The sequence below is a fragment of the Apodemus sylvaticus genome, chromosome 1 (genome assembly GCF_947179515.1).
Source record: "Apodemus sylvaticus chromosome 1, mApoSyl1.1, whole genome shotgun sequence".
Taxonomy (NCBI): Eukaryota; Metazoa; Chordata; class Mammalia; order Rodentia; family Muridae; genus Apodemus; species Apodemus sylvaticus.
Genome location: NC_067472.1, coordinates 101,853,396 through 101,877,092, shown reverse-complemented (window position 1 = coordinate 101,877,092; position 23,697 = coordinate 101,853,396). Strand labels below are relative to the sequence as shown.

The 23,697-nt window shown below is 42.2% G+C and overlaps 2 protein-coding genes across 2 annotated transcripts; both read right to left on the bottom strand.

Moving 5' to 3' along the window:
- Window positions 1–13,472: 13,472 nt before the first annotated feature.
- On the bottom strand, window positions 13,473–14,424 carry LOC127680666 (olfactory receptor 52H1). The gene is given in 2 exon segments (XM_052176271.1): window positions 13,473–13,925; window positions 13,927–14,424. Coding segments are annotated over 2 exon segments (951 nt in total).
- Window positions 14,425–21,296: 6,872 nt separating this feature from the next.
- LOC127680655 (olfactory receptor 52H1-like) lies at window positions 21,297–22,235 on the bottom strand. Its single transcript, XM_052176261.1, has one exon. It carries the CDS (start codon window positions 22,233–22,235, stop codon window positions 21,297–21,299), a length of 939 nt encoding a protein of 312 aa, XP_052032221.1.
- Window positions 22,236–23,697: the final 1,462 nt, after the last annotated feature.

Here is a 23,697-nt window from a genome sequence, read left to right as displayed (position 1 = left end):
GGCTAAGATATGTAAAGGGTCTTGAAAGGAGAAAAACGTTGTCATAGCAAACTGGTGATTTCAAACATGGGTGGAAGTGGGTTTCCACTATGAAAACACTGCTGTCCTAATCCATCCCAAACTAATATCTGTCCCCACCTTTCAGGCCCTCTTATACAAATAGATTAAAACAAACCTGAGACATCTGAAGGGGCCTTGGGATGGGTCCCTTTCAAAGGGGATTATGGCCTTTTCCTCAACTTTCAGGGTAGGAAGGCCCTAGAAGGAAGTGCAACCTAACCTGTTCATTCTAAGGACTTAACCACTTAACCACGTCCCTTGAATGGGGGCCAAAGTGTGCCCCTGTGGGGATTGCTTAAGCAACACTGCACTGTGTTGCCCTGTTACAAACCTTCCCTCATCCTCAGCAATCTACCTCCTCCACAATGCTGAGTACTCTAAACCTTTTCATTCTACTTCGCCTCCAAATGTTCTCTACTATCTCTGTGCTGGATGTCTACAGTCTCTGCTCTATGTGCTCTAAGAAGCCTCTATGCCGCCAGCAACAGAAGACTATCAAGCCTCAAGTTCTCTGACCTCTCAAGGAAGAGTTTGGTTCCTAAGGCCTGGACAAGAAATCATAGCTCAGGACTCTCACTTCTTGAGCTATTCTAAATCTGTGTGTGTGTGTGTGTGTGTGTGTGTGTGTGTGTGTGTGTGTGTGTGTGTGTTCTCAGTCATCTTACTTGAGTATTGACTACTCAAGCACTATAGAGTCTCCCTGGGAGACACTATATTTCACTGAAGAACTTCCATGAAGGGTTTATCATTTTTATTGAGAAGGTTGGTGTCTGTAACCAGTAGCTATGCTGACTGCTGCTTCCCTTCTTCTTACAGTGACCCTAAATTCATACTCTGAGGCCACTTAGTGCTGTGACCCTCTGACTACTCACTCATCCGTCAGGATTCTATCTGTGCCATACACCTGGTTTTTGAGACCTGAGTTAGATATAATTCTGTGGACTTACATTATATTACAATATTGGGAAATCTTTGAGGTTATATTTTATCTTGATTTACAGATTCTCACTCTCTAGCTCCCTTATTCAAAAGAGATTCATTCTCTACTGAGTTCCACATCCTGACCTATTCATCCAGAAAATAGAGGTTAAAAAGATAAATTATGGTTATCTTGAGAATCAAACATGCACATGATATAAAACTATCTGGAATCATGGTCTAAGTTGGTGTCACTGGGTCTCTTTCACATAAGAATGGGTGGAAGGAAGGCCTGGGGAAGAGGAGAATAGCCTGGGCAAGAATGAGCACATGAACTGTGGCCAGTCCCCCGCACCCCCACCCCGCACCTTAGCAACTGTATCTAGCAAATGACACAGGGTGAAAAACAGAGGAAATCCCTAAGAATCTGATCAGAAATGGCGAACCTCCTGGGGAAGCAGCCCCAGTACTATCCCCTCCACAACTTTCTAGAGCCCAAGACCAGAAACCAGTTTCCAGAGCTCTGTTCCTTTATCTATGCTATACTGTTTCTCTAGCTCCTCCTGCCTTCATTCGTTCAGCAGACATGGAATTCTTGCTTGATGCCAGATACCTTCTTGCCAAGCTATCTGACCACACAGAGCCACATTAGAGCAATCTGATTCTGTGTTGAGTGATGGAAAGAGATTGTAGTTTCATTGATGTGTCCTGGGCCTCCTGTGAGTCACTGAAGGCCTCAAAATCTTTTATATTGTTATGGCTTGGTACTGGAAACAAGGCTCAAATTGTACAGGTAGACAGAGGTCAGTTTAATGTAGTCTGCCTACCTACACGCTTGGAATAGGTAGTATGGTCACAGTACCACCTGGTGGCAGATGATATCAATCAACACTTGTGTTCACAGAGATAAAGCTTGTGCTACAGCTTGACTGTCAGCGCCCACCTTTCTCAATCTTCGTAGCAAATGCCTAAGCCTCTGAGTGATATGCTGTGTGTGTGTGCCACAGACCACAGGATTAAGAGCAAGTAGAACTACCAGGTAGAGATTTGCCAATAGGATGTGGATGTGGCTGGGAATTGTATGGAGGCTGAAATGTTGAGCCAGGAAAGATAGGAGAGCAGGTGTGTAGAGGAGAACCGCAGCATGGGCCCACATGTACCCAAGGCCTTGTAGCGGGCACTGTGGCATGGCAGGTGACTGACAGCACGGAGGACGAGAGCATAGGAGGCACCTATAAACCTGAAGTCCAGAGCTGGGGAGAGTAGTGTGGTAGCCAACCCATACCAAATATTGGGATGTGTGTCACCACATGCTAGACGAGCCACTCCCATATGCTCACAGTAAATGTGAGGCAAAGCCCGATACCCACAGTAAGGGAGTCTCTGGAGAAGGACCACAGGGGTTGGGGGGATACCATGACACAGGCACCACGAGTCACAGCTTACAGCCACTATACCCACCACAGGAGGGCTCAGCAAAGCTCCATAGCATAGAGGTTGACAGATGTACACATAGCAGTCCACCGCCATGGCTAGCAGCACTGAGGACTCAGCATTGAAGGCCACATGAGAAACAGAGAGCTGATCTTAACATCCCCCAAAGGAGATTTCATCCATTGAGCCCCAGAGCATAGCTAGAGCTCTGGGTGCTGTAGATGTGGCCAGAATTAAGTCAGCAGCTTCCAGAAGCCCCCAAAGCTAGAGCCTAAAGGGTTGTGTCAACTGCCACCAGCCCCAGGAGAAGGGTATCCTACCAAAGAAGCCAGAGACACGGGCGCATGGGCATCAACCATAGTTTTACAGAGATTTGGGTGAGGTTAGGTTGATGGAAAGGAAGGAGTGAGCTGCTGCCACATGTTCTGATTGCTATACCACGGACTACTGAGCTGAACAATGGATTCCCAACAGTACTGTAGGGTTGTTCGTGTTTCCATATGATATATCAAGGAATTTTGGATCTAAGTGGTTAGCAGATGCCTAGTTATGTAATTGCTAAACAGGAGAGTTAGGGGTTGAGTCAAATCTCACCTGCTAAACACCATGCACCTCTGAGTGTCCCTTACTCTGAATGGAATGCTCCTGCATCAGTTCAGGGAAATGCATATGAGCATGATCAGGTTGAAGCAGACAGGAAGTGTCTCTTCCAATCCTTTAACTGACAAATGCTAAGGGGAAGCTCCTGGTCCACAATCCTTTTCTCAAGAGTTTATTAAGTTCATATCCACTTTCCCAAATGTTCCACCCACACCCCACTCCACATAGTATGCTTTCCTGCTGCCAATAACATGTCCCCTTCTAGTGTCCACCACAGCTCTCAGTATCTAATTTTGTGGAATGTAACCCTTTCTTTGTTGAGTATGGACATCTGAGATTCCTCAGACCCAACTCTGTGGTTCCTGTATCTTCTGTTCTTTGTCCATAGTAGTGGAGCTGATCGTCCAATTAAGATGATGGTGCTGGAGAGAGGACAGACCATGTGTGTTTGTGTTTGTGTGTGTGTGTGTGTGTGTGTGTGTAGCCATGGCTAGCTTCAAACTCAGAGATCCAGCTGGCTTTGCCTCCCAAGTGCTAGAAAAACCTGAGTAAGGAATGATAGTATCAATGTTTAACCCCAGCACTTTTCAGGATGAGGCAGGAAGATTGTGGATTCTAAGTCACCGTAGGCTACCTCAGATACTAACACCACCATATACCACACACATACAAACTACCACCATACCACACCACACCACACAAAGGAGGAAAGAATTGCAGTAAAATAGAGGTTTTTTGTGCTCTATGAAGAGACCAGTTTTGTCATTCAGTTTTCTGCTAGGTAAAATCTGGTACTCTAACCTGGCCTGTTTGACTGTTAAACTGCAGACTGAGGAACCTGGGGCAGGTTAGCATAGCTGTGAAGTTTACCAGCGCTACTTCTGTGGTGGTCACTCATCTGCACAACTCCCACAGAGCAGAGGAGTTCAGACCCAGAGCAGATGTTCCCACGTAGGAGCCACTGATTAAGAACAGAATTTCCTTTTAGAAGGTAATGCTTTGCCAAGTCATGGCCCCCAGCCCTGTCCTCTTACCATTGGGCCCCACAGACTCCCCTGGATGCTGAGAACATCCTGTTCAGGGCCCCTTTACACAGGGCAGACTACAAAGAACCTAAGATATCAACTCCCTCAGTAGCTGGGAATGTCTGTCCCCAAACCACAGAGTAAGCACATCCTGTACCCTCCAGAGGGCCCCTTAACGAGGTCCTGTGCTCAGGGTGCGGGCTCTACCAGCACACATCCTGTTGGCACCGTGCCAAGGACAACTGTTTTGGACCCTTTGTAACCATAGCATACATAGCATACACTTCTCCTTCAACTTCCCTCTACATACTAAGTGAAGATGGGGGGAGGGAAGCTGTAGACCTTCCTTGTCTCCTTTATCCCAGTGGTTCTCAACCTTCCCAATGGTGCGACACTTCATGTTGTGGTGACCCCCAACCATAAAAATATTTTTTGCTGCTACCTTAGAACTGTAATTTTGGTAGTTATGAATCGTAATGTAGATACCTGTGTTTTCCGGTGTTCTTAGGCGATCCTTGTATAAGGGTCATTCTATTCCCCAGAGGAGTCTTGACCCCCGGGTTGAGAACCACTGCTCAGGTCTTCCCTCTGCCGTGTCCTGACTCTCTGGAGGCATCACTGTATCTTCTCGTGCTCTGTCTGCCTGCTCTATTCTTGTAACACCACAAGCCTCACCCTACGTGGCAACCTCAGCATCTGTCCCATTCAGTGAGGGGCAGGCAGACAGAGGAAAGAAGCAGCAGTAGTCTCCGTTAGCTCCCAGCACTGCACTGGCCCTGGGCTGTGGGACAGAGTCCAGCTATATCTGTATGGTGGAGAGATTACTGCAGACATGTCAAACTAGCTCAGGCTGCTTTCTGGGATCAGAAAATGCCTGTACAAAAAGTCCATGGTCATATAGGGCTGGGGCCACACAAGATCCCCCAGATCTAGTCCAGGACTGCTCCTCCTCCCCCATCCCTAGCTCTTTTCCTCCCAGAACAGTGGTTTCCCTTTGATGGAAGCTGCCCACACCACTTGCTTAGGTGCTGAATGTTTATCTGGCTGTGTATCCCTTTTAGATGGTGTCACTATTCTGACTCCTGTAGGTTTGTCCTTTCCAGCGTCAACCCTAGGAGCAAGGTGCTTCTTGAACCAGCTGGGAGCCAAGACTTGGCTCTACCCTCTGCTACCTCCAGATACCATGAGGTCATTACCATGTCTTCCTTTTTTTCCTGATGATCTTTGGGATGATCTTGGGTTTTTTTTTTGGGGGGGGGGCAACTCCTGCCTAAGAGGCTTATGTGCAGCTTGGTCTTCATGTGGGTCCTAAGCAGCTAGAGCGGGGCCTATCCCAAAATTTGTTGTCAAATAATGAATGAATGAATGAATGAATGAATGAATGAATAAATAAATAAATAAATAAGGAAAAATTGCACATCAGATTTTAAAATATTATCTTGTATAATACATAAATACAATTCATTTGTCAGTTTATTTTTAAAACAGGACCTCCTGGGCAGAATAGAGCACCAGAACCTTATGAAGTCCAGCCAGATACACAGAAGGCAGGATGGAAGGATTCAAGAAAAAAAATCAAAACGCTCTGTTCAGTCTTTTCTTTATGATTTGGGGAGAATCAATTGCTTTGGGACCATAATTTAATCCGATTGTGGATCCTTCTCTGATTTGGAAGAAGTAAGGATAGAAAGATGACATCCATTTATATTTTTCTTGTTCCTGTTTAGTCTTCCTTCAGCACACAGACAAAATTCCAAGTGGCCTCTAAAGTCAGATTGTTTAGCTGCAAACCCAACTTCTGCTACACAAAAGCTGTGACTTCACAAAGGTCCTCAGGCCTTCTCCTATTCTTATTCTAAAATGAGGATAATTGTAAATTCATCCGCTCCAATGAGGCTGTGTAAGGAGTGAGATAGATAGATAGATAGATAGACTCCTAACATATATGTATACAGGGCTGACGCTGGAAAGGACAAGCCTACGGGAGTCAGAATAGTGACACCATCTAAAAGGGATACACAGCCAGATAAACATTCAGCATCTAAGCAAGTGGTGTGGGCAGCTTCCATCAAAGGGAAACCACTGTTCTGGGAGGAAAAGAGCTAGGGATGGGGGAGGAGGAGCAGTCCTGGACTAGATCTGGGGGATCTTGTGTATTATATATATATGATATATATATATATATATAATATTTATATATATTATAAATCTAAAGGACTGGGGACACAGGTCAGTGGTAGCACTTGCCTAGCTTATATGAGACCCTAGATACAAGCACCTGTAGTACAAGAAAATAAACATAAACCAAAAATATATAATCATATCAGGCTCAACAGTGCCTATGATGTAGTAAATAAGTGGTTGTTAGGACTTTAGTTTTTCTTTTCACAGAACCAGAGGACAGCAGATTGAGTAAGCGTCCACTGCCATTCTGCCCTGTAGATGCTCCTCCACACTGTATGTGCTCCTCCACACTGTACGTGCTCCTCCTCACTCTGCAGTTAGCGTCCTGCTGTTCCCTCACCTTTGAGAATCTGGCACAAAGCATTGTTATTCTCCCTCTGTATCGCTGTTTTGTGTTAGAATGGTAAGGCGAGATGGCATGTGAGGGCAGTATCCCATTTTGAGTTTTGTTTAGCAATAACCTTGAAACCAGCCCAATTCCAACAGTCTCTATTATTGAAGGAAATTCTTTCTTTGATATAATCAAAATCCTTTATTATCCCATTGAATCAATTGAACAAATAAGTTTGGACCAATTCAGCTACTAATAACATTTTGCTTCAATATCCAACTCACATTTTGTGTTTTGTCTTTAATTTAAGGTTGATTGAAAGACTGTCCACATCTGCACACCAAGAGTATAGTAGAAGGGCAGGAGTCCCTCAGATCGTGTGTAAAGTCGTTGACTGACAAACTGCTTCTGCTCATGAGACTTGGATTTCTCATCTCTGTGCTATGGACACTGTGATTAAGGTAAGGAAATGGTTCCTTGTCTCTATACACTATCCAGAACCTTAGAAACTCTGAGGTGCTTCTATGGCAAGCTGAGAGACAGCAAGTGGCCATGAATAGGATTTATGGACTTCTGTGAGCACCTCTCAGGGCCAAAGAACTCCAAGCTCCTGTGGGCCTGAGGTCTCAGCTGTGTAGTATAAGTGAGGACTTAACAGTAGTTCAAAGCTATCTCTGTGGACTTTCCTGGGTTTACATGCCTGGAATACTCAGAATCTAGGAGAAAATAGAAATTGGGCCAAGAGGTTCCCAAAGATTGACTGCAGTTGAGAGCAACAGAAGCAGATAGACATTCTCTTTACTCTAGACAAATGGTAAAGCAGTTGTCATCGGGAAGGTATTGTTGTTCTTGTGGACTGTTTCCATCCCTTAAACTCTGTAAAGCTTATGCTTAATTTTCATGGAAACAGCCTGGATGTTTTTCTTCCAGACTGAACTTTCAAATAAAATTTCACTACTATGCAGCCTTGAGCACTCTCCTCCACTCTTCCAAGCTTAGTGTTTTCTTGGTGTGATGAGGATTACACATCTCCCTCAAATGTGGCTGTGCCTACTTAGGTAACATACATAAAGCATCCTACAAACACCTTTCACTCACTTGAATTGACACAGCACTACAAAAGGTGGTGTGACCTGGCAAGAGGAGCTTGAAGGCAAACTCTATCTAGCTTAGATGCCAGATACATCTACATCAGGAGGATCACACCTGCCCATAACAGACCTGACTGCTCACAAAACTTCCTTTTCCTCAAACACTGTGCAATTGCCATTTTGAAGTACTTAATGACTTTCATTGTTGCACAGAAATCCAACTTTATAGCTTTATAGCTATATGTCAGATAACCAATAGAAGTCTATAACTGAGTTTACACACAAAAAAACAATATATGAGAAGCACATTAAGAAATGTTCAACATCATTAATCATGAGGGAAATACAAGTCAAAATAACCTTGAGATTTCACCTCACACCAGTCAGAATGGCTAAGATTAAAAACTCAGGAGACAGCAGGTATTGGCAAGGATGTGGAGAAAGAGGAACACTCCTCCACTGCTGGTAAGATTGCAAGCTGGTACAACCACTCTGGAAATCAGTCTGGCAGCTCCTCAGAAAACTGGGCATGATACTTCTGGAGGACCCTGCTATACCACTCCTGGGCATATACCCAGAGGATTCCCCAGCATGCAATAAGGACACATGCTCCACTATGTTCATAGCAGCCTTATTTATAATAGCCAGTAGCTGGAAAGAACCCAGATGTCCCTCATACTACTCAGCAATTAAAAACAATGAATTCATGAAATTTTTAGGCAAATGGTTGGATCTGGAAAATATCATCCTAAGTGAGGTAACCCAATCACAAAAGAATACACATAGAATGCAGTCACTGATAAGTGGATATTAACCCAGAAGCTCTGAATACCGAAGACACAACTCACATATCAAATCATTCCCAAGAAGAAGGAAGAAGAGGTCCCTGGTCCTGGAAAGGCTTGATGCAGCATTGTAGAGGATTGCCAGAACAGAGAAGTGGGAAGGGGTTGATTGGGGAACGGGTGGAGGAAAGAAGGATTATGGGACTTATGGGGAAGGGGGAACCGGGAAAGGGAAAATCATTTGGAGTGTAAATAAAGAATATAGAAAATAATTTTAAAAAGTAATAATACACAGGATTAGACAATTTACTTGTAGAAAGGTCATTGAATTTTGTGTAATTATCTTTCAGAGGAAAACAGAACATAGATTTTTTTTTCATCTATGATCTGATGTTGGAACAGAAAGTTTGTAGCCTTCCGTGCCACAAACATCCACGAATGAAGAGGGTTGTAAGTCAGAACTTACAGGAAGAGAAACTGGGCCTTTGTTGTTGAATCAGTAAAAGGCAGGTTGAAAACTATCCTCTCAGTTTTCAGCTTGATGGATCTGGAGTAAGGGTAGCAACAACAGCAGCACAGACACTGACAGAGCAGCTGCCACCATCGCTCTCCTGTAATACTTGACCCTACATGGTCAGAAAGCCAACGTTCCCAGGGAAGCTGGCTTCTGGGAGACCATCAGGTTTTTAGTAGTAGATCGATGTGTCATCAATGGCCACATATCCAAGGGTATTGGGGCGGCATAAATTGGATTTGATGGGTTTAAAAAGAAAAAGGAAGATATAGTTGTGTTTGCGTGAGTAGGGAAGACAGGTGGACCTGGAAGAGCTGGGAAGGAGGTATATATGATCAAAATATATTGTATATGATTACATAATTAGTTAGTTAGTTAATTTAAAAATTGTTAAAGAAAAAGTCACATTAAAAAAGCAAGGCTCATATAGGATTACTGACAGAGGCCAGAGAGTTATAGAAAGGTACATTCTCTTAGGGAAGATAGAAAAATAATAGCAGCCATCTGGGCAGAGACCGAGTGGGAGGAGGAAGAGAGACAGTGCACACAATGGTCCCTTCTCTTCTTTGTTTTGCTTTCTAATTCCATTAGTCTTCCATGGAAGCCATCCATGCATGTCAGTGAATAACTGTGGCTTTTATTTCCTACCCAGATGAATAGAGTGTGTACTTTCAAGTTATCTTAACTCAGAATCTATTTATTTATTAAATCCTCAGAAAGCTTTTAAAATATCAGCCCTTGAAAGGAGCCTGATATAGCTGTCTCCTGAGAGGCCCTGCCAGAGCCTTACAAATACAGAGGCAGATGCTCACAGTCAACCAATGGACTGAGCGCAGGGTCCCCAATGGAGAAGTTAGAGAAAGGACTGTAGGAGCAGAAGGGTTTGCAACCTCATAGGAAGAATAACAATATCAACCAACCAGATTTCCCCCCCCCCCCCCCCGAGCCCGAGCCCGAGCTCCCAGGGACTAAGCCATCAACCAAGGAGTACACATGGCTCTACTTGCATATGTAGCAGAGGATTGCCTTTTCAGGCATCAATGGGAGGAGAGGTCGTTGGTCCTATAAAGGTTTGATAGATGCCCCAATGTAGGAACACTGAGGGTGGGGAGGTGGGAGTGGGGTGGGTGGAGGAACACCTTCATAGAAGTATGGGGAGGGAGGATGGAGTAGGGGATATCCAGAAGGGGGGTAAACTGGGAAAGGGGATAACATTTGAAATGTAAATAAAGAATATATCCAATAAAATAAAATAAAATATCAGCTTTTAGCTAGCCCATGAATGACCTCAGCAGAATGGAAAGTACCAGGAAATTCCCTAATACCTGTGAATATTCTTAGCAGTCTAGCACACAGAGCAGAATCCCCATGGAGTAATGATGAGCCTTGATTTTTGATGACTGGATTTCTAATTGACATAGAGGGGAAGGGTGGATACCATTGGCTAGAGTGTCAAGGGGCAGTATACAGGGAGATATGATTTTGAAAGCAAAGTCTATAGAGCTGGACATTAAAAAATAAGTTCTGGTGTCCTCACTGTGATTAGACTGAAGTTGTAAAAATAATACATTGTGTACTTCAAACTTGCATTTTCAAAGATAGATTTCAAACTATTACTGCCACAAATACATAAATGAAATAAATCTTTCAATTGCTTTGATTTAATCATTTCATAATATATATCAGTACAGCCATATACATTATACCCTGTGTCTATTTCTTTCTATTTTCTTTAATCGACAGAAAGGCTTCGACGCAAGATACATGGCCTCTTAATAAAAAAAAAAATAGTAACTGTACAATTTAAACTTGAAACTACAGTTGCAAACGTAACTACAGTTAACAACAATAATAATAAACAAGCCCTCCAACTCCTGAACATTTTTCCCACCCTTAGTCTATTTCCACAGTTCTGGTCTCAGTGGGAATATCACCAAGATTTTATGCCAGAAAAAAAAAGATTTTGTGCCAGCTCTGCATTAGTGAAACTTGTTAAGAACCTTAGAAAGTCTTTTTAAGGTGTAGGTCCTGCTCTTCAGAAAATGAGATTTGGATAATGGTGGCCAGCAGAATCTGCTCCTCCTTGCCCCAGAGTTTTCCTCCTCCTCCTTGTTGTTGTTGTTGTGGTGGTGGTGGTGGTGGTGGTGGTGGTGGTGGAGAGGGAGGGAGCCTGTCTCTTCATTTTGTTTTGTCTTTTTGTTCTCTTTAAATACCATTGAGCTACCGACTTAATCCCTTTCTTCTTTCTCATCTGTTTTCACACGTACCCTATTATGCTCTTTCCCCTACCCCACATCTCCTCAACTTAAGACCTCTTTTTCCCAAGATGAAATGGAATATAGATATGAGAAGAAAGAAAAGGAAGTGCTTCTGGAGGAATTAGGGAGCCAGGTAAGGAGGGAGGATAGCAGGATGGAGAAGCAACTGAGGACAAAGCACAATGGCGTATATGTAGGAAAACGCATGAAATTAAGATCTCCCTGTCCAGCCAGGTGTGGGGAGTCAGGCTTGCAAACCCAGGAAAACTGCCTGCAATCGGAGAGCAGTCCACTCTGCTGGTGAGTTCCGGGCCATCGTTGGCTGCAGAGTAAGAGTTCCTCTCTCAAAAGAGCATGAAGCCCTAAGGTAAGGGAAGAACAGAGACAGTGTCCTGTTCTGCCAAGAAGGCAGAAAGAGAAACAAGCCAGATGCTTCTCCTCCATGGTAAAGTGTCAACAGATAACAACAGAACTGAAGCTGTGGCCCAAGGAAATATAAATTCATCATGCAGAGCCTGGGCGGGTAACTGCCAAGGAATAGAGCCAACTGCACCAGTGCTGGGAAGGCCAGTCGGCAGCTTTCACAACAAGCCTTGTAGAACTTCATCCGTGTGAGCAACCTGGACTTTATAAATGTAATTAGTTAATTCAAACTAAGGGGAAAAGAAAAGACCTTTTCTCCCTTCTCATAGTCCCCTTTCTAGTGTTTTTACTCTCTCTCTCTCTCTCTCTCTCTCTCTCTCTCTCTCTCTCTCTCTCTCTCTCTTTCAAAATATTGAATCCATGTGAGAAAAATATATGTAAGGTTTGTCTTTCTGAATCTGAGCAGCTTTGCTTACTGTAATTCAATTGATACTGTCAAGTTCCATGTTCCTGGAAATGTCTTGTTTTATTTTATGTTTGATTAAAATTCCATTATGTGGGTACCATGGGATCTACTTTTCTAAATTAACTTTTTACTTTTTGAGATTATAATATAATTACTTCATTTCCCCTTTCCCCTTCCTTCCTGTAGCACTCCTCCCCCTAACACGGGAGCATTCATCCACTGATATCTATCTATGCTTATTCCTACACTTGGTTATCATGAATAGAGCAGCAGTAAACATGGATTGAAACTACCTCTATAGTACCTCTGTGGTAAGACTTGGCATCTGGGCTGGAGAGATAGCTCAGTGGTTAAGAGCAGTGACTGCTCCTCCGATGGTCCTGAGTTCAAATCCTAGCAACCACATAGCGGCTCACACCTATCCATAATGAGATCTGACGCCCTCTTCTCGTGTATCTGAAGACAGCTACAGTGTACTTACAGATAATAAATAAATCAACTTTGGGACAGAGCGAGCAGAGCTGGAGAGAGAAGAAAAACAGCCGATGTACTTATGTATAAATAAATAAATAAATCTTTAAAAAAAAAAAATAAGACTGCTATGAACACAGTGGAGTATGTGTCCTTATTTAAAAAAAAAAAAAAAAAGACTTGGCATCTTAAGCCCCAGAATATTCGTATGTGCAATCTGTAGAAGAGAGACCCTCAAGTCCTCTGAGTGGCAGGAGTGAATTCTCACTAAATAGATTGGCTTGAGGTCCAAGCACTGTGAGACTTCCAGCCCTAATTCCAACCTGTTTTCAAGGGTTTTATTGCCCTAAAAAGACCTCTCCAGATTATATTCTGAATGAACCTGGAGGGCCAGAGGCTGTTTTCTCACAGGGCCAAGCAGGCGCTCCCGGCACTGATGTGCTTGCTAATTTTCTCATCCCTGTAGCACTGTGCCCAGCTGTTTATGTTGGACCAAAGGGCTTTGGAACATTATGGGGGACACATTTAAAGTCAACTTGTCAGAAACCTAAAATGTACAGTAAATATAACTGAATTTCATTAGGAGTACCTACCTGTTATCTACCTGTTAATGCCTTAAATGAGTGATTTTTCAATTCCCTTGTTTCATTCAGTCTTTTCTCTTCAGTGTCTCTGTCCTAACACATTTCTCTCATGAAACTGCCAATTTCAATTTTACAAATCATATTGATTTTTTTCATCTCTGTTAATTTTATTCTCTCTCTCTTTCTCTCTCTCTCTCTGTCTCTCATAACAAACAAAAAACTTATCACAGATTGTTTCTTATCCATGAGACTATGTATTGCACAGTCCTGCCTAGCACACAAAGCATCTATAAGCAGTTCTGACCATAAATAGAATTCTATTTTCATTTGCCACACTGTTTCATTCTTGCTACAACTATACCCACTTCCTCTCCCGCAGCTCAGTAAATCAACCTTCTATGCTCTTGACAGAGAATAGAAGGATGACCTTTTCTCTGATCTGCTTGGTTTTTACTCCGTAGACAATAGGGTTCATTGCTGGTGGAATAACAATGTAGAGATTGGCAAACATGATGTGGAACGTGAGGGAGACATTGTGTCCAAAGCGATGAGCAAGGATGGAGAAAAAGGCAGGTATGTAAAACATGAGGATGACACAGACATGGGAACCACAGGTGCCCAGGGCCTTCTGGCGCGCATCTCTGGAGGGGAGGCGAAAAACGGTACATAAGATGAGGGTATAGGAGACAGCAATGAGGACCACATCTGAGATGACTGTCATGATGGGGACACAAAATCCATACCAGATGTTGATGGAGATATCTGCACATGCAAGCCGGGCAACACCTATGTGCTCACAATATGTGTGAGGTATGATGTGTGTCCTACAGAAAGGTAAGCGTTGTCAACAAGAACACATCTGGCAAGATGATACAGAAGCTTCGGAAGGAGATGCCCACAGCAATCTTGATGATAGTTTTGGAGGTCAAGATGGTAGCATATCTCAAGGGCGAGCAGATGGCCACATAGCGATCAAATGCCATGGCCATTAGAATGGCTGAGTCCAGGACAAAGCTGTAGTGGAGGAAGAACATTTGCGTGAGGCAGCCTGGGAATGTGATTTCTCGAGCCCCCATCCAGAAGATGCTGAGTGTTTTAGGCACACCAGCCGTAGACAGGATGAGATCAGTCATTGCCAGCATAGACAGAAAAACAAACATGGGCTCATGAAGGCTCCGCTCCACTGCGATGAGGTAGAGAAGGACACAGTTTCCCGTCACAGCTACAATGTAGATCACACAGAAGGGGATGCCAATCCACACATGGAATTGCTCCAAGCCTGGGATCCCCACCAAAAGGAAAGGCCCTGGGTTGTCACTGCTCACATTAAAGGTAATCATAGCAGGCCTTCTTGCCACCTAGCCTAAGAATAGAAAACAGTAACAACACTCAGCATCTCTGGAGTCACTGTCACTTCCAACCATGTACCATTATGGATTCCTAAAGTGACTGATCATCCAGGGTGACTTTATGAAGCAATGAGCTTCCATCAGATCATCCCGACACGCCGTAGTCACTCCACCTACGGAAACACCCTTTGTTCCTCCAGCTGCCTTCTAACTGGCATGTGCTTTCTAGGGAGCTTTCTAGATCATCTTTGTTCCACATTATACACTGTCTTTTGATGTAGAGCCACAGATGACCAGACACGCTTTTTCACAAGTTAGCGACTTGCAGTTTTGATTGACATATTGGTTAATCCTTGGTTCCCCACTCTGCCATTAGAGAATATCTCCCTACCTATGCCTCAAGGCAAACAACTACTTGCTTCAAAAAGACCTGAAGACTATGACTCTTAGAAGTCTAAGAACAAACACTTGTACTGCTAATTAAGATCAGTAAATTCTAGTTGAATTCCAACATGATGCTGTATCATGTATGTAACTAAAATTTAAATTAGAAACTTCCTCGGCTGGAACTCAGGGGTCCTTTACCTCAAAATAAGGGGAAGGAGATTAGTTTCCACCACACTGTACATTATACAAGTATGTAAGATCTTGATTTTTGGGCTTAGTAACACTACATAGGTTAGGAATTTTGATTTTAAGATCCACCTGCCTAGGCGGTGATGGCGCATGCTTTTAATCCCCACACTTGGGAGGCAGAAGAAGGTGGATTTCTGAGTTCGAGGCCAGCCTGGTCTACAGAGTTCCAGGACAGCCAGGGCTATACAGAGAAACCCTATATCAAAAAACAAAATAAACAAAAAATGCACCTTCCTCTGCCCCTCTGCCCCTCTGCCCCTCTGCCCCTCTGCCCCTCTGCCCCTCTGCCCCTCTGCCCCTCTGCCTGTCTCTGCCTGCACTAGGATTAAAAGTGTGTGCCAAAGTCACCTGGCAGAAGAGATATTTTTTAAAAAGCAATCTTTGTTTAATCTGAGAACTTGAATTTAATTTTGAGGACCCACAGAGGAAGGAGAGAACTGACTCCAGCCAGCTGTCCTCCGGCTGGCACATGCACACCAGGTCACTCATGCCTGCACACAAACTACACAAATAAAAATCCTTTATTATCATAAAACAAAAGAAAAGGAACAGAAACTGAGGAAATGTTAATGTGAACTAAGTAGGGTTGGCTATTCCGTGCTTTGCAGGAGTCTGTTAAGTTCATAGGATGTGCCAAATATTACAAAATTATAAGTTACACATTCAAATGTGCCAAAAATCTTGTGTAAAAAATAGTCATACAGAATATATGCTGTGGAGACAGAAAGCCAGATTCCAATAATTAACTTTAATCCTGCTTCCAAGCATTTATCTGTGTGAATTTGGAAAGCTATTTGAAATACATAACTCTTTGGTTATTAAAGGTGGATTAAAAACTTAACCAGAGCACCTCTGGGCTACACATGCACCTGCACACTTGACTCCAGGTTTTAGGTCACCTATGTGCCCCAGCACAGAAGTCCCAGAACAACCCCAAGTGTGGCCATACTTAACTCAGCTACATAGCTGTTCATCTGTTTCCATCTTTACATGTCCACTCAATGGAGCAATAACACAGGCACTAGAGACACGTCCCCTATAACAATGACATCAGAATAAACCTCCGTCCATACTTTATTTTTCATCTATTTGGCAAAACTCTCCCCCTATAAAAACCAAAAACCCACATAAGAAAAGAAGTGGCTGAGGTGACACCTCAGTGTGTGCCCGTATGACTTCATCTCTCTCTCTCTCTCTCTCTCCTCTCTCCTCTCTCTCTCTCTCTCTCTCTCTCTCTCTCTCTCTCTCTCTCTCTCTCTCTCTCTCTCTCTGTGTGTGTGTGTGTGTGTGTGTGTCCAAATCCTTCTTGCATACAAGTTCATTCAAATAGCCAGCACTCACCTAATCTTGGGAATCAGGCCAAACAGAAAGAAGAAAGTATGGTGGATGGATTCACAGAAAATCTACAAGTGGCAAAAATGACAGTTGGAGAAGAAGTTGAGGACTTGCAAGGGGATGGTATCATGCCTCTTTATATTGTTTCCTCAGCGTGGGAGGAAAAATAGGCAGGGCCTAAGGGATAAGGGACACACGTGCTATCTCCTCTGTCTCAAAGGAAAAGTGGAGATGTTTCTATTAACTCTACATGTGACACTGCTTCTAGGGACAGGCTGAAGTTTTTTGGATTGGGCTTTGCTTGTACATGTATTGTGATATGTATGGGGAATAAAGGCCACACCTGTATGCTTGTCTGTCATACTGCCTAGGTTTCGAACTCAAGACCTCAGTCACCAGGTAGAGAATTTAGGGTGATGTTCTGGATCTCCCTGTAATCATAATGGCATCAGAATAAACCTCTGCCAAGAATGTTTCATCTATTTGACAAAATGACCAAAACACACACACACACACATACACACACACACAAAATTCATAGCTGAAGTGATACCTCAGTGTGTAAGATCACTGGCTGCTCTCCCAGAGGACTCAGGTTTGATTACCACCACCCATATGGCAGATCACAAGCATTTGTCACTCCAGTTCTAGAGGATCCACCACCCTTTTCTGGCCTCTACAGGCACAAGGCATGCATGTGGTAAGCAGACACATGCAGATAAAATATACATAAATTAAATGAATGATCTAAAGCAAATTAGAAGGCTATCTGACTCCCACTTTTGTCTCTCTATGTACTTCCTACACTATTGACAGATGACTCTCTAGAGTGTATACCTGACTATACCATTTCTACACTGAAATCTCTCTTTGACTCCCATCTCAGAGTCCAGCTATGGGCTGTCTCATCTTTCTTTAATCAGCTACATACATGCCTTTATGCCATTGCCATGTTTTCATTATTGGGCACTTAACTCAAATTGATGCCTTATTATAAACTTTTCACTAATAAAACATAATGCAGCTATGTGGGGGATGGGAAGCTGTAAGCCTGGTGGAGGAAGAAGTGGGACAGAGAATGAAGTACCACAAGCTCCTGCCACTCGTTGAGTCCTGATCCACTGTATACTGTGATCTGACAGGGATCATGGCACACTGATGAGATGACACAAAGGTCCCAAGGCCAGGACACCGGCTGCTTACCCTGTCTTCAGAGAAATCTCCATAGGGAATTGAACCCTGCTCCCCTAGAGGCTCCTAGAGAGGTGAGTCAGATTCTGCTAAACAGCACAGGTTGCACCTGATTTGCCCCTGGATACATAAACATACCCTAATTGGCTAAAGCGCTATATATAAGATCATATAATAAACAATAACATATATATATGATCTGCACTCTAATGCTGGTCTCTGGAGTCTGAATCCCAAGCATCGTGGGCTCCATTCCATCTCCACTAACTCCCCACTTCCTGGACCCTGTTCCCACACAACTATGAAATACATTTCTAGTGAGAAAATAGTTGGGTCAGACACTGTTAGGAGTTCCTGAAAGCCTAAGTCTCAAATCTACTTATTTACACATTCATTCATTACTCATTTATAATGAAAAGGTCTTATATATATAAAGAATTGGTATGTATGTGTGTGTGTATATATATATATACATATATATATACATATATATGTATGTATATGTATATAAAGAATTGGTCTATATATGAACCATATATATATGAGGGGCTTCCAGGGCTGGAGAGATAGCTCAGTGGTTAAGAGTATTGACTGTTCTTCCAGAGATCCTGAGTTCAATTCCCAGCAACCACATGGTGGCTCACAACCATCTGCAATGGTGATCTGATTAAAATGAAAATAAGAAGGGTTTCCAGCTGGGTCTGTCCCAGTACAGAGGCTAAACCTGTTTTTTCCCCAAACTCTGCATTTTATTTTTTAAAAAATAAATAATATTTATTTTAAATATTTAATTATTTAAAATAAAACATTTATTTATTTATATATGTGAATACACTGTAGCTGTCTTCAGACACACCAGAAGAGGGCATCAGATCCTACTACAGATGCCTGTAAGCTACCATGTAGATGCATGGTACCATGTTGTTACCATGTAGTTCTTCATCCCTTGAAGAACTCTTAATTGCTGAGCCATCTCTCCAGCCTCCTTATTGACCAATCTAATGACCATGTTAACATCCCAAAGTTTGGTGAACCCAGTTCCAATCAATAGCTATACAATATCTAAAAATATATTCAACAATAACTGTAAAATGTGAAGTACAAAATTGCTAATTTTTTCCCAAAGTTTGGTGAACCCAGTTCCAATCAATAGCTATACAATATCTAAAAATATACTCAATAATAACTATAAAATGTGAAGTACAAAATTGCTAATTTTTTCCTTCAGTTTTTTATTTGTGTGTGTATGTGTGTGTATCATGTGCATACATGTTTGCATGTGTGTGGACACATATGTGTAGCATGTGTTTATGGCAGCCTAAGATTGATGTCCAGAATTATCAATTCTTGTTCCACTTCAAATGTTGAGGCAGGGTCTCTCTCAGTCACACACAGAGCTCACAGATACGGCTAGATCACTAGCCAGCTTTTTCTGGAGATCCCATCTCTAGCTCATGAAGGTGGAATTATAGGCCCACACACTTACCCAACATTTCCCACCCAATATTTGCACGGGTTGTGGGGATCCAATGCTGGTTGTCATACTTGTGACGTTAGGTGTTGAGCCAGCTCCCTGGCGTATTTTTAACTTTAATTGAGTCTCCTTCTGATTAGATACAGAATATTACCAATAACTACATTTTAAATGTCTACTTTCCATATATAATATTGCAAGATTAATTATTTAAATGTCAGTCAAATATGGAGTATTTTTTTAAACTACACTACCAGTCACTTTTCCTTGGGTTATTATTTTGTATGAATATTAAGGTAGGCTTAAGACTTGGACATTTGTAATTCTTCTCTTTAACTTCTCTATTCCTTCATAAAATAACCAACATTCTTTCTTATTCTCTTACACCTGATTACATACATCAGGGTAAATAGAAGTCTGAGCCAAATTTTGCCATTAGAAACTGAGCCAGTATAAACAAGGTCCTAGTATACCTAAACGGTTTTCACTAGACTAAAACAGGCATAGGCTTCAATACCCTACTCTGTTTATTTGTAATTCACATCCTCAAAATATGCCGTCTGACATTTGCCTCTAATTAAATAACATCAAGAAGCTATTACTTTATACATGAATAGAATTCTTTTAGCAGGATCAAGAAGTGGTACCCTGACAGGCAGTTGGCTCTGCTCTTTCTTTGTCTTGGAGGAGTTCAAATGAAAGAAAATATCTTAAAACAAAAGGTCCTACAAATTCAATTACATGCATTGTATTGAGCAATTTGTTTAATCTGAGTAATATTTTTCGATGGTGAAGCACCTAAAAGGCTAAAATGTCAATTTCCTTATGTCTGAGTCAATCTTTCTTGTTTTAATTGTAGCCCTTAGCCAATCATTTGAACTCTAACTTAGCTTTTGTTTTGTTTTTACCTTCTAGAACTAAGTTCTTTTATAGTCTCATGTTTCTAGAGAAAGATGCTCTAACCTTTCATTTCTTTGTTTTTTTTTAAAGATTTTTATGTGTGTGAGAGTTTTACCTGCGTATATATGTATGTACCATGTGCATGCTGTTACCCTCAGGCACCTGAAGAAGATGTCAGATACCTTAAAACTGAAGGTGCGAGCTGTCATATGGGTGCTAGAAATGAGACACAGGTCCTCTAGAAGAGAAGCCAGTGTTCTTAACTGCTGAACCATCTCTTTTCTTGAAATATAAAGTATATATAGAGAGATAGATAGACATCAATATATTCACATATATTTTTCTATGAATTTACTTGATTAAATATTGTCTATGTACCTGGTAGATAATAGGGCACATAACTGATTTTCTTCAGAAAGAAATAATAACAACCATATTGAAATTTTAGAAACTTTGGCTGGAGAGATGGCTCAGTAGTTAAGGGCGCTAACCACTTTTCCAGAGGTCCTGAGTTTAATCTCTACCAACCACATGTGGCTCACAACCATCTATAATAGGATCCAATTTCCTCTTCTGATGTGTCTGAAGAGAGCAACAGTGTATTCACGTACATTAAATAAATAAATAAATAAATAAATAAATAAAAATTTTTTTAAAAAAAACTCTAGAAACGTGTGCCAAAATGTCTCTGCAAGTAGAGGTCATTGTCCCCAAGTCAGAAAACCTACCTTTGATCCTCAGAACCTACATAGTGGAAATAGAGGACTAACTTCTTGACAAGTTATCCTCTGGCCTCCAGGTGAAAACTGAGTCATGCACTGCCCATATTGATATACACACACATACACATATACATGCATGCACATGTACATGAACATGCGAATGAACAAATTTAATTTTCTTAATCTAGAAACCTACAGGATCAGCAGTAATTCCCTACCTTACTATGATACATAAATTCACAATTAAGGTGTGTGTAAAAAATAACTATGATTTGTCACAAATGTTTTAAGTGAAAACAGAATAGCAATCTCCATTGCTATCAATGAGTCGTTATTACCTTAGTACAACCAAAAAGAATTGAAAGATTCTCATTAAGATAAGTTGTTTATTTTCAGAGGTGAAATAAATACCTTTTATCCTCTACACTCTGAGCTTCTTTTCCTAGAACTAAAATGGTTGAGTAGGTGTCTGCATAAAATAACTAAGAAAGCAAAACCCCAATAGCTCCATGTTCTGGCTCTCGGAGGCCAGTGGTTGTTGGTCCAGCCTTTTACCTACTATACTTTATGAACTGGCCCCAGATCCAAGACTTCAGTCACTGAGATCATTTGGGAAAGAGCAACAGAATGGCTTTGTCCCGGATCTGCTTGGTCTTCACTCCATAGACAATAGGGTTGAGTGCAGGTGGGATGATTACATACAGGTTGGCAAACATAATGTGAAATGTGCGAGGGACATTACGCCCAAAGCGGTGGGCAAGAATGGAGAAGAAGGCTGGTATATAGAACATGAGGATGACACAGACATGGGAACCACAGGTGCTCAGGGCCTTCTGGCGTGCATCTCGGGAGGGAAGGCGAAAGACGGCACGTAAGATGAGGGTGTAGGAGACAGCTATGAGGACCACATCTATAATCACTGTCATGATGGGGACGCAAAACCCATACCAGATGTTGACGGAGATATCTGCACATGCCAGCCGGGCAACACCAATGTGTTCACAGTAGGTATGGGCAATGACATGTGTCCTGCAGAAGGGTAGGCGGTTCACAAGAAAAACACATGGGACAAAGACACAGAAACTTCGGAAAGAGATTCCCACCGCAGTTTTGACAATGGCTTTGGGTGTGAGGATAGCTGTATATCTCAAGGGTGAACAGATGGCTACATAGCGATCAAATGCCATGGCCAGCAAGATAGCCGAATCCAAGACAAAGCTGTAGTGCAGAAAGAATAACTGGGTTAGACAGCCAGGAAAACTGATTTCCTGAGGACCAAACCAAAAGATGCTAAGGGTCTTGGGGACGCAGGTGGTAGACAATATGAGGTCAGTCACAGCCAACATGGAAAGGAAGAAGAACATGGGGGAATGAAGACTGTGTTCCACTGCAATGAGGTAGAGAAGGCTGCTGTTGCCCAGGACAGCCACCACATAGATAAAGCAGAAAGGGATACTGATCCAGATATGGTACTGCTCAAGTCCAGGGATGCCCGAGAGAGTGAAGGGGCCAGTGTTGTAGCTACTCACGTTGTACATGACCATTGAGATCTGATGAATAGTTAGTTCTTCTGTCCTAAAACCAAGCATGTATGGTGAGCAGGAGGAATTGTGTGCTCATTCTTTCCCCACAACCTCTTTGGGAGCAGTTGTTTCCTATATTTGAACAAAGAAAATCCAATTATCATTAAGAGGATAACTCATGGGCGAGAGAGATGGCTCAGTGGTTAAGAACACTGGCCACTCTTCCAGTGGACCCAGGTTCAATTTCTGACACTTATTGTTGTGGGTGTGGTGGCTCAAAACCATCTGCTAAATCTGTCCCAGTACCCATATCTGATCTATGTGGACAACAGGCATATACATACTGCACATGTATACATGCAGGCAATACACACACACACACACACACACACACGCACACACGCACATACACACACACACATACACACACACACACACACTAAATAAATAAATAAATAAACAATAAGTAAGGAAATAAATGAATAAATAAGTAAATAAATACCCCTTCACCCCAAAGACAGCCATAGTCATGACTTTGAGAAAGAGCGATCAGATCCCTGGTGTTAATTTCCACATTTTAACAAAAACTAAATCAAGAGAAATAACTTATCCAGTTTATAAAATGCTAATCCTATTTAAATGACAGTGTTTTCCCTGAGTCTATATAATTCATCACCGCATGGATGTGTGTAGGCAAAAGTATTCTAACTGCTTTCAGGAATAGGATTATAGTAAAGAGAATGTCTCACTGTTGGGAACATGAGGTCATTTAACAATTTTGGATGCCCACTCTACTCCAGCACCTCTAGTGTGTTATCTCATTAAGAAGCCCCTCGTTATAAATGAATTTTGTCTCCAGGTGGTTGTGGCACATGACTTTGATCCCAGCACTCTGAAGGCAGACTCAGGCAGATATCTGTGATCTGGGGGCCAACCTGGTCTACAGAGTTCCAGGACAGCCAAGGATACACAGTGAAAACTTATTTCGGGAAAAAGAAAGAAAGAGACAGAGAGAGAGAGAGAGAGAGAGAAAGAGAGAAAGAAAGAAAGAAAGAAAGAAAGAAAGAAAGAAAGAAAGAAAGAAAGAAAGAAAGAAAGAAAGAAAGAAAGAAAGAAAGAAAGAAAGAAAGAAAGAATTTTTTTCTTTTGTTTTGTTTTGAGAAACTCAAGTCATCCCTCTGGCCAAGGAGCCCAACCATTATTCTATGACAGCACGTTTTCATGGGATCATGCATATGGTACCTGCAGATTTTGTGAAATGGCAAGGATTCACAAGAGATTCTAAGATGTAAAAAGAACAGTAATAAGCAGAACCAAGATCTGTCGAAACACCAACCCCACCCCAGTTTCCGTCATTGTCCTCCTCAGACCGGCAGAACCAACATGCCTTCTGAGGCAGGAATGCCTGATGCCTCCTCATGAAGAACTAGATATGAAGCTGGGCACTTTTTAAGAATAATGCTGGGAGGACCTCTTGTGGGAG